The 18,229-nt window shown below is 41.8% G+C and overlaps 1 protein-coding gene across 1 annotated transcript; it reads right to left on the bottom strand.

The window, feature by feature from the left end:
• Positions 1-5,913: 5,913 nt before the first annotated feature.
• LOC134405615 (vomeronasal type-2 receptor 26-like) lies at positions 5,914-17,015 on the bottom strand. The gene is made up of 5 exons (XM_063136856.1): positions 16,807-17,015; positions 14,599-14,890; positions 12,040-12,903; positions 7,833-7,959; positions 5,914-6,827 (listed from the first exon to the last, which is right to left on the bottom strand). Exons 1-5 carry the CDS (start codon positions 17,013-17,015, stop codon positions 5,914-5,916), a joined length of 2,406 nt encoding a protein of 801 aa, XP_062992926.1.
• Between the last annotated feature and the right edge of the window lie 1,214 nt (positions 17,016-18,229).

Here is an 18,229-nt window from a genome sequence, read left to right as displayed (position 1 = left end):
ACCCATGGTTTTTAATGAGGCTTATTACCCAAGAAGAGTCTTTTTGATGGCAGCCTTAGTTAATGCATGAAAATATCCCTCAAAATCAGCTGGAAGCTAGACAACGATGAGCTGGAACTTAAGAAAACTGCCCTTACAATATTTCAATTTGTAGTGTAGAAGTAAATTCAGATAATAGGACATGTGTCACCCATTTAATATAATGCTTCAGGAATTGTGTGTCAAATAGTAATCTTTTGCTCAATTGTCAAGTTCAATTGGGAAGTAATTTTTTTACACATAAAAAACACCCAACCAGTTTTTGTTTGTTTCTGCATCTTGTAAAACAGGTAAGTAACCCAGGGCAGTGAAAGCTCCCCACTCCCCACCTTCTCCTCTCCAGTCTATCCCAATTTCTACTTCCTAGAACTAGATTTTTAAATGTGAAGCCAAATGCCTGCCATTAGATGAGTGTGTCAGGCTAGAAGGGCTTTTTCTCTGAACAAATGCTGGAATTCCTGATATATTCCTGGTATATCATTGGGATGGATTGTGAAGGAGAAAGCACCATGGATCATGTTTATTACCTATGTCCTCTCAGCTAAGCTTTGAATAAGAGCAGTACTTTTAAAAGGTCACCCTACATTCATGTGAGCAGGCTGAACTAGCGGAAAAAGTCACAGTATTGTTTTTTTAAACCCTGCTGAAGAAAAGATTGTGGTTTTTGACTGGAAGTCCCTGTCCCTCCCTGATACATGACAAAGAGGAATGAAAATGTCCTCATGTTTGGAACTCACAGCATCAATTATCTCCTTCAGATCACCTTGTTTTGAACAATGGGCTGGTCCAAAAACAGCTTTTCACACCTTGTCTCTTGTCCTCCATTTTGTGATAATTCTTACATTTATCTCAGAGAAGCTGCAAATCCACTTTTAAATAATATCTAGAATGAAGAGATGGCAAAACTCTAACTCAGCAGCACAAGTATGCACCTCTGTTGTAAAGTGGGAATGGACAGACGGGAATTGATGGGTAAAAGCAAAGAGCTTCACTGGTTCCCTGTTAGCTACAGAGCTACACACAAGGTTATGTTGTTATCCTACAAAGCTCTAAACAACTTGGGAACAGCATACCTAGTGGACCGCCTTCCCTTATATGCATGCAGATGACAGCTACGGTCCTCAGAGGAGGTCCTGCTGGCCATTCCAAAATGAATGGAACATCACCATGAAAGACCTTGGTGGTGGGTCTTCTCTGTAGTGGTGCCCAAGCTCTGGAAAACCATTTCTCATGCAGTTCAGGAGGTAGGAAACATAACATCTTTTAAATGCCTCCTGAAAACACACATTCCCTGGATTTTAACATAGATGGTTTTATATTGCCTTTTTTAACTTTTAATGTTTCAAATTTATCAATAGTTGTTGTATATTATAGTTTTAATTGTACACTTGGGTAATAGGCAGTTCCTAGAACATTTAATCGCAATCCTGCACTGGACTCCTCACCAGGAATGCTTTATGGCAACTGTGTCCTTGAGGGATCAGCAATAGAGGCTCAATGAAACCTTAGTGGCCTACCTCAGATTCTGGTGGGACAGAGGTTTCCATTTCCGGACAGGAACAATGGTGAGCAGGAGAAGACACCATTACAATTTGCAAAAGGTTGAAAGTAGATTAATGTGAAGTTCATCGACAGTCTTCTCCAAAAGCTGGGGTCTCTTCAGCAGTACTGTTGCAAACAGTCAGAAGGTAGGAAGCAAATTCTGATTCACCCTCTAGAGTGCACATGTTGAGAATAAGCTGGCATTTGGTGACACTGTTCCAGGCATTGTGTTTCTTCACCAACTGGTCAGTGATGGCTGGATGGCAACAAGTGGGATGACAGTCAAGGTTGGCCTAAAGACATTGCCAAAGCCAATAGTATTTCCATTCAATGGGGTGGGATTGCTAAGGAGCTCCTTCAGCAGCCTGTCTATTCAGTCAGCTGGTCTGAGATACTGACCGGTACAAGGCCGGCCAGAGTTACGCTGTGGTCAAAAGGCCTATGCTTCATTTGCAAAGGCTTGTGTCTTCAAGCTAGTGTTGTACCATCCAGACCAGAGTGCAAAGCTTCTTTTCTTTAAAATTGTTTGGGAACCAAATGTTTCATGCTTCTTTGAACCACAACTTTACTCTGTAGTTCCCATGGGAACTGTTTTTGAGAATATTGATATGGTGATATGTGTTGTATTTCTATTTCTAAGTTGTCTCTTCTGTCCTCTTTTCTTTTTCTGGTGATCTGTAAGTGGCCACAGTACTCAGAAAGGGACCACAACTCAGTAAAGGGATTCAGTTCCTTTCCCTTTCCTTCCTTTCCGTTTTATTTTTCTTCATCTTCAAAGCATCTAATGAGAAGGGAATCCCATCTCCGTTTTTGGAACTGGTCCATGCCACTTTTCTTGAACTGGCCTTCAGGTGCTGGAAACTTGGCTAATCAGCAGCTTCAAATAATTTTAGTTCCCTCCGTCCCCTCTCCATAGGAGTTTCCAGGACCAGCCCTACTATGAGGCAGAGTGAAGTTACTGCCTCAGGAGGCAGATGCTGGGGGCTGTGGCAGCACTTGTAAGGCTGTAACTTATGAATTCTCTGGCCCGTTCTATCGGACAAGAGAGCTGTTTACACCAATCAAATTGTCATACTTAGCTCCCCCCTCCAAACTAGCCTGCTGACTCAGGTGCGGCAGAGGACATGATCCCTTCACCACCCAGTGACCAAATCAGAAAGAAAGATATTAATCTCTCAGGGAAGCAGCAATGACTACATGGCCCATTCAGTGGGTGTTTTCATTGAGCTGCTTTTCCTGAACAGCAGGAAATGGCTGTAAGATTTTTTTAAAAAAAAATAAGTTAGATTTTCTGGTGTTTTTTTTTTTTTAGTTTTTTGTTTTGTTACAGAAAAAGGAGTGGAAGGAGCAGGGGATGCATGGGAGGTGGACAGTGTCATCTAAAGGTTGCGTTAAAAACCATGAGTGAGCAGTAATGAGTGTGCGCTAAAACACTCATCTGATGGCTCTCATTGTCAGCTTTTAATGGTCTATTTGCTGCTTTTTTAGATCTAAAATCTGATTTTGAATCGATCTGAAGGGATATGCTCTGTTCCTCTAGCATTGATACAATATTACTTTACTTAATTATCCATCTTTATCAGAACGCTGCTGTCAGCATCTAATAATGCCAAAACTGTAGTCTGCTTTATTATTATTATTATCCTAGAGGAGAACAGCTCATCCCTGCTGCACTCTGAGTTTTTAAGGCCAAGGTGCTGCCACAATTATTGCATGGAAATCTAGTGTGGATTTTAAGTTTTTCTCCTGTTTTTGAACAAATACTTTCATCCTTTGTGCGCCAATGTTTTCGTGCACCTAACGTTGTGCCATCAGCAGTTCTATGGCTGGAGGTTGGGCTTTCATCAGTGGAATGTACTGCTTTGTGTTCGGCATTCAGATGTTGGCTAAAACTGGTTTATGCAATCTCTGAATCAGGATTTGTGTCCTTCCACTCGGAAGATAACTAAACTGGTAAGTGGTCTAAATCTCTTTATTTTATTTTCAGATGAGACATATTGCACCTATCTTAAAAAAATTCCCATGAAGGACCTCTGACTGATATGTGACTTACATACTGGCCGATACAGAACTGGTTGCAAAATTTTCATTTTCCATTTAGTAAGGGAGAATTTGGAAACCCGTGAGGAAGATTGATATAACACAGTAAAGGGAAGGAAATTGATTCAAATTTTCTAAGTGTGTGCTTGCCCATGTTCCCCAGCAACTGGTGCACATAGGCTTACAGCCTCTGATACTGGAGGAAGCAGAGAGCCATCAAGACTAGTAGCCATTTATAGCCTTCTCCTCCAGAAATGTGCCTCTCCCCACCCCCTTTAAAGGTATCCAGATTGGTGGTCACTGGTCATCACTTTATCTTGTGGTAGCAAATTCCATAATTTGATGATGCACTCTATGAAGAAGTACCTCTTTATCTTCCAAGAATCTCCCACCAATCACCTTCATGGGATGACCCCAGGTTCTGGTATTTTGAGGGAGGGAGAAAAATGTTTTCTTATCCACGTTCTCCATACCGTGCCTCATTGATCAGCCCCGCTACACATGGGGAGTGTGGAGGACCCGGGAGTGAGCGCTGCACCTCCCATTGATCTCTGGGTTGTCGTGGAACCATGGGAAAAACTGAGAAAATGCCCATTCCAGTTATCCCAGGACAACTGACAAGTTATCCCTGGTTGATCATGGGATCATCTGTGGGTTCATCTACACCATGCAGGATATTGCACTATGAAAGTGGTGTATAAAAGGCAGGAGCCACACCAAACAGGTTATAGCTGTATGAAAGCGTTATATGTCAATGGGACCCAACAGTTGTCAGTGCATTTCATTACCAGTATAAAGCAGTAGTGTGGCTCCTGCTTTTTATAAACCACTTTCATACCACTTTCATAGTGCAATATCCTGCATGGTACAGATGAGGCCTAAGTGTCATTTTGACTCACAGGGATGACCTTGAGCTGACCCTGGGATAAATGGCTGGTTTAGACACAGCCTCTTTATCCTCAGTGAATCTACCACTACTAATGTTTGTCATTCCATGTAATCTAGATGAAAGCACATAGAGGAAGAAGAAGGTCAGGATGTAATTACTTTGCCCTCTTAGCATCTGCAGCTTTAGGATTTCATCCAATTCGTAGAGGATGAAGATTGAGGCTGCAAGACACAGGAAAGATCAAGGTGCAGGGGCTACATCATAAGTGAGCACAAGATCATGGTGGACTCTAAAGCATGTTGCTGACGTGAAGCCTGATTGTTTTGAGTTAAAATTTATATGCTTTTTGCTGCATAAGTAAACTTGAAAGTATCATAATTCTTGTCTTAGAAAGTTATTTTTATCATACAGTTTTATGCACCAGCTCTATAATACATTACAATTAGGAAGAGATAGGTTAAACTCACCTGATTCCATTCCCTTAAAAGGGATTATGGTTTGAAATCAGAAGATAATATGGTTGTTATGTCCACACATATTTCTCTGAGAATTCGTCCTTGACTGTAGCTACTACTATGGATTTTTTAAAAAAGTTTTTGAATTTATTTATTTATTTAAAAAAAAGAGTTTTAAAAAATAACTGCTGAAAGGGGAGCAAAGGGGTAATGGGGTGTGTGCATACATTGATTCCTTTTAGGGCTCATCTACACCAAGCAGGATATCCCACTATGAAACAGTATATAAAAGGCAGGAGCCACACTACTGCTTTATAGTGGCATTGAAGTGCATTGGTCTCATTGAAACATACCATATATCACTTTCATACCACTTTCATAGTGTTATATCCTGCTTGGTGTAGTTGTGTCATGGGCCCCAACAGATGTCAGTGTGCTTCAATACTGCTGTAAAGCAGTAGTGTGGCTCCTGCCTTTTATTTAAAACTTTCATATTGGAATATCCTGTCTGGTGTAGATGAGCCCTTAGTTAAGTCTTGATTAAGTTTTTTAAAAAATTATCTTGGGAGAATTAGAAGGCCAATTGGGAAGCTTTATATAGGACAGATGCTTATATATCTTGCTATGTAATATACACTTACTTCTTTAGATTACAATTTTTTAATTTATTTATTCATTTATTTATATAGCACCATCAGTGTACCTGGTGCTGTACATAGTAAAGCAATAAAATAGCAAGGCCCTGCTGCAAAGGCTTACATTCTAATAAAATCGTAATAAAACAAAAAGAAAGGGAAGGGAATGCACCAAACAGACACATGGGAGAGTAAAACTAACAATATAAAAGTAAGGTCAAAATCAAGTTCTAAAGGCTTTAGAAAAAAGAAAAGGTTTTCAGCTGAGCTTTAAAAACCGTACTTGAACTGTAATAGTAAAAGACATGGGCACTTATACACTTCTTCCATCTTTTCTCCTCATCAACTGTTCCTTCTTGTTCAGCTGAGGTCTCAACACTATAATGTAACATTTGGGGGAAAAGATACAAACCAACAACCCAGCACTGGAGGCTAAGATAGAGAAGATCTCCACGGCTACCATGTATTTTCCCTTGGAGCTCAGATAGGATGGAACAAAGGATAACCACACACTGCAGAAGACCAACATGCTGAAAGTGATAAACTTGGCTTCATTGAAACTGTCTGGGAGCTTCCTTGCAAGGAACGCCATGGTGAAACTCACCATTGCCAGGAAACCCATGTAGCCCAGAACACAGCAAAACAGAGTCACAGACTGTTCATTACACTGTAGAACAATTTCTTCAGCCACTGAGTGCATGTCCATATCTGGGAAAGGTGGAGAGGTGGCCAGCCAGAAAGCAGAGATGCTTGCTTGGATGAGGGAGCAGAAAAGTACAATGGAGATGGCCAGTCTTTTCCTCACCCACTTCCTCATCCTGGACCCTGGTTTGGTGGCTATGAAAGCCAGAACCACTGTGATGGTTTTTGCCAGCACACAAGAAACTGCCACTGAGAAGATAATCCCAAAAGTCATTTGTCGGAGGAGACAGGTCACCTTCTGAGGACGGCCAATAAATAGCAATGCACAAAGAAAGGAGAGAAGGAGGGAGATGAGGAGAGTGTAGGTGAGGTCCCGGTTGTGGGCTTTGACAATGGGAGTGTTGTGGTGCTTCAGAAAAGTTCCCAGCACCAGAGCTGTAATCAAAGAAAAGGAGATGGCAAAAGAGGCTAAACTAAATCCTAAAGGTTCTTCATAAGATAAGAAGGTTACAGCCTTGCGAACGCAGGCATCCTGCTTAACATTTGGAAAGTTTTTGTCAGTGCATTCATAGCAGTCATTCATGTCTGAAAAACAAAGGATGTGGTCTTCATTGTAGAAACATGAGATATACCAGACTAAATTGTTATGACTGTTACTGAACAAGTCTCTGTTAAAATTGCAACTTTATATATTTATTTATTTATTTATTTATTTATTTATTTATTTATTATTACCTTGATATACCAGCCCATAGCTGAAGCCCTAGAGCCTTTACATTGTTTTGTAAACCATAGGGTTTGATTGAATTACCCTGTGGATTTGGGGAATTTTGCCTTGCAAACTACCTGAATGGCTGACCCTGTTAATGTGTTCTTCATTAGTTGAAGCTTATTAACAGTGTTTAAAGACAGGGCAAGCAAAATAGTTTCCAGCTGTCAAGTTGACAATGACAGGAATGACAGCTGCTACGTCTAGAAGAAAATGGACTTCACTATGAAAGAATGCTCAAAGAAAAAAATGCAATTTTGATATGCCTTGTAGTAGGGAAGTTGGACCCCATATTTGAAAGGTGTGTTAACTATTTAGTTATCATCAGAAATACTCACCAACTGGATACTAAGGCTGTAGCTAGACCTAAGGTTTATCCCTGGATCATCCAGGGGTCAAACCTGTTCACCTAGGTTCCACACAGGGGATCCAGTGCTCAGGCAGGGGCGAACCCTGGATGATCCCAGGATAAACCTTAAGTCTAGCTGTGGCCTAAGAATGCTTTTGTCATTGTTATTTGCTGGATTTATTTAGTCATCCGAGGCCATTTCTTCACTAGGTTAGAAGCCTCCACCCTTACCGGGGTTTCTGCCATCAAATTCTTCCAGGATTAACAGCCTCCTGTTCATGAATTTTCATCTGTGGGATTTCTTTCTATATATTTCATTATACAGCCACTAGATGTCCTATATGTTTCATTATACAGCCACTGGATGGCGCCGTCTTATAGGTACACTATAGGGAGTTACTAGAAATGCACAGGAAATTCATCACATGTCATAAAGCTGGTATAATATTGCTACTATATATTTAGTTCTTACCCTCCTGGTTTGAAATCTTCCCTTCTGGACATGGGACGCAATCATAGCAGCAAAATGGCTCCCCCTCCTTCATTTCCTTGTGAGAACCAGGTCGGCAACTCTCCGTACACTGAGAAAGGGGGCGGGACTATTTGAAAAATGAAAAGGAAAAAATATATAATAATGGAATACAGAGCTGGGAATCCATAAGCTTTGAGGCCACTTCTATATTTTACCAAAGAACCCCTGGGCCCAATTGCTCTTCAATCAGACATTAAAGCTTTCAATTGTTGCATCACATTAATTTTACTGCTTCTTCCCAAGTGTTTTTAATATTTTAATGTTTTGTTTTATATTTTAAATTATTTTTTAAATAAAAAAATCAATTTATTATATTTTATAAATGTTCAGTATACTGTTATTGTGTTGCTGTTGTTGAGTGTGATGCAAATGAATAAAGTTATAAGTTTTCAGGAAGACTTGAACAGACTCAATGAGGTGTACTTACATTTTTCTAGTAATCATCCAAGGCATTTGAAGTTCAATTTTCCCTATGGGCAATTTCTACTTCTAAAAGAAACAGTACATTTGACCATATGCACAAAACCCACATTGATCTTTTCATCTTGAAACTCTTATATAAGGGTTTTCTAAGACACAGCATTGATTTAGTCAGAGCTACGGTGAATAGAACCAGCAGACAATTTCTGTTTGAGCCCCATGCAATAGCAAAGAGCAACAAATAGTGTTGGTCTCTGGAATTTAACCATTTTTGTCAGAGAATCAAACACATTATCTACAAGCACTGATATTCAGTCCAGGATGCACCAAGTTGCAATCGCGTTCCATTTTTGGATTTCACAGGGCCTCTTATTTCTGGGAAAGACTTATTAAAAACATTAGAAATATAACTAGCATCTCATTAACATTTATTGCAGCATTCCTTTGGAAATGAAGTTATTAGGAGAACAGATCTGTGTTGTTCTTCATTTATTTCATCAACTCACACAATATCTTTCCTTTGTAAGTGTTTACGATTGTACAATAAAGTTAGGATAGACATCAGGACAGTTGCTCATTTATAACAGGGTCTCCTTCCAATTAATTGACATTTGGAGCCTACCTGATTAAACCAGCCATGCCATATTATAGCTTCCTCATCAATGGCAAATGCTTGACCCAGGGGAGCCTCAGGATCCATCCTCCCCACTCTCAGCCTATGAAATGAATGGTTGGAAAACATAATCCAATTGATCACATCCAATCCAGCAACTAGCTCTCCATCCTGGTTGAAGGAAACTTTGTGTCCTGCACTGTTGTTAAATGAGACCCATTTTAGAAATGGTTGGAGCTAGAGTGAAAAAGAAAAGGCAAGTGTTTAGGAAAGGCTGAACAGATCTTTATGGGCCAAAATGGACATAACTTGAAATCAGTATCTGGCATCCACATCATTTTCTTATAATTACTTTGGAGTAAGGGCTCCAATCTGGATCTTAAAGCCCCCTTCCTTGTGCTATGGTTCTGATCTATATCTGCCCTGCACCTTCTTTAGAGCAGAAATGGATGGTGGGTGGGTGAAGAGCAGCATCTGGATATGTATTTAAAGTAATGTCTACTTGAAACTCATACTAAATTCTAATGGTACCAGAAAATTAAGTCTTTGGCTGGCTTATTTTTCATCTGGGTGAAGGCTGTGGCTGGCACTAGGATAAATGGTGCACTGGCCAAAGAGTACTTCTGTTGGCCAGTCACCCCATTAGTCAGTTTTTCAAGACCATGAAGAGGATGTATAGGGCATGGTGCATGTGTGAGGTTCATTGAGTATGACAATGCTCAAAACCTTGACCTCTCAGCTACTGTGTTTCAGTTACAGCCTGCCTCCAATTTATTCTTCTCTTTAAAAAGAATAAAGAACAATAATACATAAAAAAGGTATCCAACTTACCTCTTATGGCTTTGTTATCTACAGTATATAGTACTTATAGTGTTTACAGTATTTGAATTCCGAAGTGCTTGGTAACCTTTGGTGATGGCACTATCATCACCTCAGGAATTATTTATTTTATTTATTTATTTAGAATATTTATATACCGCTCCGCATTGAAAAATTTCGGAGCAGTGTACAAGGTAAAATGAAAATAAAAACAGAATAAAACAGTTAAAACAAAATTTAAAAAGAAGCCAAAACACACACACACACACACACACCAAAAAACAAACAAACAACACAGAAATCCAAGGCTGCATGCTAAAGAAAGGCTTCTTGGAATAAAGATGTTTTCAGGAGGCGCCGAAAGGAGTACAAGGTTGGAGCCTGTCTGACCTCCAGAGGCAGGGAATTCCACAGGAGGGGCGCCACCACGCTGAAGGCTCTTCCCCTGGTGGATTCCAATCAGAGGATGGATCTAGGTGGAACCACCAGGAGCAGGCCCTCGGATGACCTCAGTGACCGGGCAGGTTGGTAAGGGAGAAGGCGCTCTCTCAGGTATCTTGGTCCCAAGTTGTTTAGGGCTTTGTACACAAGTACAAGAACCTTAAACCTGGCCCGGTACCGAATAGGCAGCCAGTGCAGTTCCCTCAGCAGAGAAGTTACATGTTGGAAAGGGGCAGCTCCAGACAACAGCCGAGCTGCAGCATTCTGCACTAGCTGCAGCTTCAAGGGCAGTCCCACATAGAGCGCGTTGCAGTTATCCAATCTTGAGGTTACCAATGCCTGTACCATCGTGGTCAAGCTATCCCTATCCAGGAGAGGCCATAGTTGGCGAACCAACCGAAGATGGGAAAAGGCACTCCGAGCCGTGGCGGCTACTTGAGCCTCCAATGACAGAAATGGGTCTAAGAGTACCCCCAAACTATGAAACTGTTCTTTCAGAGGCAGAGCAACCCCATCCAGAACAGGCAATGAGCCTGTCTCCCAGACTCAGGAACCACTCACACACAGGGCTTCCGTCTTGCCAGGATTCAGTCTCAGTTTATTGGCCCTCATTCAGCCCATTACTGAGTCTAGGCACTGGTCCAGGACTTGCACAGCCTCACCTGATTCAGTTGTTACAGGGAGACAGTGTATTGATGGCATTTAGCTCCAAATCCCCTAATGACCGCTTCCAACGGCTTCATATAGATGTTAAATAACATTGGGGACAAGTTGGTGCCCTGCGGCACTCCATAGCTCAATTGCCAGGAGGCCAAGGACTGGTCACCCAATGCTACTCTCTGAAAACGACCCCGTAGGTAGGACTGGAACCACTGTAAAACAGTGCCTCCGATGCCCATCCCACAGAGTCGATCCAGGAGGATACTATGGTCAATGGTATCAAAACCTGCCGAGAGATCGAGCAGGATTAACAGGGTTGCATTCCCCCTGTCCCTCTCTCGATAAAGATCATCCATCAGGGTGGCCAAGGCTGATTCAGTCCCATAACCAGATCGGAACCCAGACTGGAATGGATCTAGATAATCAGTATCCTCCAAGAGTGCCTGCAGTTGCTCCGTCACAACCCTCTCAAGTACCTTCCCTAAAAAAGGAGTGTTAGCAACTGGGCGGTAGTTGCCTAATACCGTCGGGTCCAGGGTGGGCTTCTTCAGGAGTGGTCGCACTACTGCCTCCTTAAGGACAGCAGGGACCACCCCTTCCCGGAGAGAAGCATTTATCACCCCTTGGACCCACCCAGTCAAACCCCCTCGGCTTGCTTTTATAAGCCAGGAGGGACAGGGATCGAGAGGGCAAGTGGTCGGTCGCACTGCTGCAAGCACCTTGTCCACATCATCAGGCCGCAATAACTGGAACTGATCCCACAAAATTGGGCAGATGGTGCACTCAACTGGAGCTGCACTAAAAACAACGTCAAGCTCACTGCGAAGAGAAAACCCCAACCACTTAGCTCAGGTTGCCTCCCTCAATTAACGTCATATTTGGGGTTACCACTGAGCTTGCCCACCCTTAAAGCAAGCCCTGAGAAGGTTTCTGGGGAATTGCTCATCATATATGTCCCAAAGATTGCATGAGGGGATGCGATGTGAATCAGTAAAATTACAAACTCCACTGGTCATAAAATATATTCCCAAAGCACCAAGAGGAAAGTACTGTATAATAACTGCCTGAAAAAAGGACTATTATATAATTTCTAGTTGGGGCAAGGGAAGGAAGATGAAAATGTTAGGAAGGTTTCGGAAGAGAATAAAACACAATAAACACTGCCATGTTATATGAGGTACTTGAGCCTATTACCTGCCCAAATGGTAGATTCTGAAGTTTGGGTTCCCCTCCATCCATTATTGCACCATGTTTGGCCTTACAAAATGTCATGGCACGATGTAGGGCATGGGCCACCACAAAGACAGCATTGTAGATGCTATAGCTGTGTCCAATCATGCTCATTTCAAATAACGATCCAGGAAGGCTTTCCAGCTTCTCCTCCCTTGTGCAAATGTCTCCATCCGCCTTGCCCACAAAGCTATCTGGGAATAAACAGCCAAAGGCTTGCTGCCAGAAATCCCTGATAAAACCATCTTCTCTAGAGCTAGAAGGGTTTCTGCTCTCCAGAAACTGCTGAAATCCTGGTATGTCAGTGGAGTGGATTCTGAAGGATATAGTGCCATGGAGTATTTCTGTATCAAAATTCCTTTGTAGAACTATTGAAGTGAACTCCATCTGAGCTGTTACTATCCATACTTTTCCTCTTACTTCCTTCACCATGACCTCTTGTTCTGATAGATATGGAAGCCAGAGGAAAAATGCCGAAGAATAAGATTCTTCATGGACTACCACTGCATTGGCTTTGCTGCCCATCACTTTATCATGTATTTTTGCCCCCTGCATGAATGCCTCGCTAATTTTAGTGTCAAAACTTAATTTGGGGATTCTTTCTATGAAGGCAAAACAGACACCCCTCTTAGAAAATGGTGGAATGACAACTTGGAGAAATCTTTCTCCATTATCATTATCCATAATTCCAATACCAATCCACGTCCACCTGAAATGGAGAAGTAAAGAGAGAATTCCCTCATACTGAAGAGCTTCCTGAGGGGCCAACTGGTAAAAGGGAAGGCCTGGAGTTTTAGTGTTCATCACGGGAGCAGGGCCATAGATGAGCTAAGGAGAGATTTTGGGTAGAGGGAAAGGAAATCACATCACCTTTTATAGAATCATTTCATTTTATATACATTTAATGGGAATCTGTTTGGGAAGATTATGCTTGGTTAGTTAACAGTTTGATATAAGAGAATACTGACTATCTTTAGCCATCGAGTGAGTTCAAGCAAAACAGTTTCAGTGGAAAGAAGAATATCATAACACAGTGTGTCTCCCAGGACATAGGGTTGAATCCAGACTTAGTTATACTTAAGAGTTAAACCCATTGTTTTTAATGGGACCTATAGAAATCCTGCTTGGCATACTTCCCATTTATTTCAATGGTATAATTTAAATATGACAATGTCCAGTTCCAATTAATTGATGAGTAAAACAGAGAGATCACTGCTTCTGCTGACACCCATTCATAGAGGTGCCTCAACAGAATCTGCAGACTCAGGGCCTTGCTAGACCTACCACATAATCTGGTGGGGAGTAGGGGCGACGGCGCACTACAGCTAGCATGCGCCGTTGCCCTTTTCCAGACATAACATGCGATGGGGTAAGGGAAAGCCCCATCGCATCCGGCATTTTTTTTACACTTAAAGGGCCATGTGCGCAGGAGCACACTGCCACACCAGGTAGGTTTTTTTTTAAAAAAATAAAGGGTACCCCACTCCCCCTGCCCCTGATTTCCCCCCACAATGCCTGATGCCCCCTGCCCGCTCGCTCGCCTGTCCTCCCCCTGCTCACCATGTCCGTCCCCGCTCGCCATGCCCATCCCCCGTCCTATCCGCCATGCCCGGCCCACCATCCCTGATGACCGTCCCCACTTGCCAGGCCCTGCCCTGTCCTTCTTCCCCCCCATCCCCGATGCCTGTCCCCGCTCGCCAGGCCCTGTCCCCATCCCCGATGCCCGTCCCTGTTCTTCTCCCCCCTCTCTCCTGCCGGGTCTGGTCTTTCCCCTGGCCCCCATCTCCACCCCTGTGATTTCCCCCCCCCGGCCCGATGGGCACAGCACTCCTATGAGGGCTGTGTCCAGTTTATTACTTCTCCCGGCTACTCGTGAGTAAGCAAGCATCTGGGAAAAGCCACAGACCTTGCTAGACTTTCCACAGCCCCGGCTTCAGTCCGGGGCTGCAGAAAAGCCGGGCAATAACCGCATCCAGTTATCCCGGGTTAAGGGAGGACTTAGCCCGGCCTGACCCCGGGCTCCCCTGTGCGTCATCTGGATGCACAGGAGGGAGACCAGGCCTCACACCGGGCTAACGCCTTGTCTAGCAATGGCCTCAGTTGATTCTGTCAAAGAAGTTGGAGGATCCTGAGGGCCAAACAACATGTGGCATTATTTCCCACATCTCCCACAGGCCACAAATTCATGGAAGGGATCTCCCATTAGCTCCAGTGCTTTAGAGTGTGTATATGGGGGAGGGGTTAATGGCTTTTGTTCCTATCAGAATTGCAATGGAACCCAGCGATGCAGAAGTGGATTCTGCATACACAGTTATCAATACAAATGCTATGAGTATCCTACAGTATCAAAGCACCATGGCTATCCAATCCACAAAGCAAGTAAACATTAATAATATTCTTAGCCAGCATGTGATATTCATAAACAATGCACTCACTTCTGCCCCCCAAACGATAAAATATAACAGAAAGGAAAGGGAATGCATGAGTGTTGTGGCAGATTCTCATGCTCCCCAAATAACCTACCTGCGGAGTCTTATAGATATCCAAGATATTTGCCACATATCGTGAGATTTCAGCATCCAGGCCCCCAATAACTGCTGTTAGTGTATTCTGGATATCACAAACATAGTTAGGTACAACGTTTTCCAGTGTAGTCAACAGTAGCATTGTGGCATGATAGGTCTTCCTTGCATTGTCACAGCTATCATAGATGTGGAAGCCCAAGGTGACATTGGGTAAGATCTGAGCGTTTTCATTGATTTCCTTTACTGCAAATGCCAAGGCCAGGATGTGCTGGTAATGCTTAGGAAGTACCCTACAACAAAAGTTGCACTATGTAACAGCAGGGTTTTCCACACATACATTAATTATCGCCACTGTGCTGCACATCATTACTTGATTTAAATGCAATCCTTCTTCTACTCTTAACTCCCAAGGTAACCTATGCTTAAAAGAAAACCAAATTATATCAGTGCTCATCTTCAGCACACCACTGTCCTTACCATTTCTGGGAAGGTACCTTTTAATAGAAGGATTTGTACTGTAAAGCAACATCTTATGAATGTGCTCTTTAACAGCTACAGAAATATACTGGGTTACATCTCGATTTAGTCATACTTGGAGTAGACCTGTTGAAATCAATGGCACAAATTAGGCATGCTTTTTGTCAAACATGATATTCTTAGGAATGATTGATTTCAGTTGTCTCACCTATATCTGGCTATAACTAGATTCAACTGACTAACTCCAGTGTTAATCATATTTATCATCTATTAACTGCTAAATGCAGTGCTATTGTATCAGAGACATGTAAGACAATAATGAATTCAAACAGAATAAGAGGGAAGAATAGGTTGGATTCTGATGTACTCAGATAAGACCCATTGAGATCAGTGGGACCAAAATGAGTCATGACTAACTTAAGTTCCATTAATTGTTTTCTTGTGGATCACTTGACAATGTTAACTTGGGCCTGAAAATATTAATAATTCTTTGGTTCACAAAATAAGGTTGCCAAGAAGTTTCAAAGAAGATAAAGTCTCCAAATATAAGTCATGTAACAAAGGAGATTGTTTTCTTCAAAATTCTCTTAATTTGTTTTACAATTATTTATTTATTTATTAATTACATTCTATACCGCCCAATAGCCAGAGCTCTCTAGGCAGTTCACAAAAATTAAAAACATTCAAAGTATATATATATTCTTTATTGCAGGATTTGGGACCCTAGTTGAAATCTAGATATCCTCAACCAAAACATACAGTTCTACAAGGGTAGTTGATGTAATTTATCCCCCCCTCCCAATATGAAGTCACTCATAGCTTCATTGTTCACATTGCATCTAAGGGGGGGGGAAGTGACACAGTGAGCAATACTGATGTTGTTGTTATCTATCAACAAATATTGAAAATAAAATTGGGCTGGTCTGTCTGGTAATGTAGCCAATCATGGAGGAACAGTTTGCTGCCAACCTCCATTCTTGATTTTATAGAAGAGCTCATGTTCCACAGACTCCATCTCCTGATTGTTACATGGATGTGCCCTCTATGGCCAAGAAACACCACTCTAACTTCCCAAAATATTGAGAAGTTGGCACATCAGATCAGGCTGCAAAATATTTAACAAAATTACAAATTGCTTAAATCGGCAGCTAACTGAAATCCATTTTAGTTAGGAATATCCAAGGAACAAGATGAGCACATTGTATAGACCAGAGGAGAAAGGATGTGAAAAGAAATAACATGGGGGTTCAGCCTAATTATAGCTATTGCAGGATCCTAACCATTTTGAAAAACAAAAGGGGGTAACTGCAGAATACAATGAGCTCTTTAAGTGACCTACTTCATCAAAGCATAGTGGTAATTAGATTCTTGGCCATAGAGAACCAATTTAAAGGCATGACTCTTAAACTGAAGCTTTAAGGCAGCCGTCCAAGCACTCATATCCAAAGCCTGTTATTTTTATGTATTTTTCTATTGTCATAGCTGCATTTGGAACACATTGTGGGTTGGGCAGAGTGCTCCTAAAACTGAAAACAATCCCTTAATCTGTATAGCAGATATTTAGGAGAACCATACATTTATTGGGGTATTCACATATTTAATAGCTGCTGGAACAACCTCCACCATTCGTAAAGTATAATCCAGTACGCCCCTTTTCTATAGCTTTATGATTCTCTTATTCTCTGATCACTCTGATGGCACCATAAATGGAATTTACAACAGTCCTTACATAATTTCCTCTGACGATGGCTGACTGGGTTCTTGAGTGAAGACTGTTGGACTGGAGACAAAGAGACCATAAGTAGCAATGCCACCAATGATGAGGTCTCCTGGCTGATGATACTTGTGAAGCGGAGGGTATGGATTTCTAACCCTACAGTTGTCAATGTGGGCTTTGCATCCCATCCAAGCAAGCAGTACCAGCAGCAAGTCAACCATGGTATAGTAGTTTATTTTATTGCATTGACTATCAGTCTTTCACAAAATAGTTTCCACATCCATATCCAAGATCCTCTCCCTAGCTCTCAATGTTACTGGCGATATTTATGACATCCTTTGGTATTAGCTTTGCAGTTGTTTACTGGAACTCTACAGGGGATTGGAGAGGCAGCAGAATTAATCACTACCCTTTTGATAATTGAAGAGGAGACTAATTCCAAAATAATTACTGATGAAAACTTGTTTGCCACATCTGAACAATAATCAACCCTCCTACAGATAGAAAGTGAAGATCATATGGCTTCATTTTGGGATGGATCACAGAATTATTATTCTTTTACTAATGAAACGGATAACAAAAATTATAGAGTCTGGTTTGGAATCAGAATCAAAATGCACATGTTTGATGTTAGGACTGGCCATCTTGAGAAGAAGACCTTGATCGATTTAGCCTGCAATCCTATACCAGTGTATAAAAGCTCCATCCGACGAGAGTCAACTAGTGGCTCCCGTTGTTTCTTCTGTTGCCGCTGCAACATCGATTCTTGAAAACAGGAAGTAATTAGCACCATAGAGTCAGGTAGGGGAGAGCTCTAACTGGACTTTTACTGGTTCTTTTTGCTGCGTGTCTTCTGCCAGAAGGGGCGCAAGACGCGCGAGAGGCGGACGACGTCATGTGAGTATTTTGTGAGTGCCCAATAATGAGTGTGCATTAAAACACTCGTCGGATGAAGCTATCAGTCTCATTGATCCCAAAAGAACTTACTTCAGGGTAGACATGCAAAGGATTATATTGTTTATCGGTGGGGTGAAAAATAAAATATTACTGTGCAGTCCTATGCATGTTTACTCAGCCGTCAGAGCCATGTTTTTACTGAGGTTTATTACCCAAAAGGCGTTTTAGGATTACAGCCTTAGATAACCCACAGAAAAATCCCTCATAATAAGCTGGAAACTAGACAACAATGAGCTGGATCTTAAGAAAACTGGCCTTACAATATTTCAATATTGAGTGTAGAATTAAATTCAGGAAATAGGACGTGTCTCACCTTTAATATAATGCTTTAGGAATGTGTATCAAATAGAAATCTTTTGCTCAGTTATTGTTTTCACTTTGGAAATACTTTCTTACACTGGAAATGTTTATCCTTTTAATAACATCCAAGCTCAGATGTGGCAGAGGATGTGATGCCATCACCACCCAGTGACCCAAT

Source organism: Elgaria multicarinata, chromosome 11 (genome assembly GCF_023053635.1).
Source record: "Elgaria multicarinata webbii isolate HBS135686 ecotype San Diego chromosome 11, rElgMul1.1.pri, whole genome shotgun sequence".
NCBI lineage: Eukaryota > Metazoa > Chordata > Lepidosauria > Squamata > Anguidae > Elgaria > Elgaria multicarinata.
This window is presented reverse-complemented; position numbering and strand designations above follow the sequence as displayed.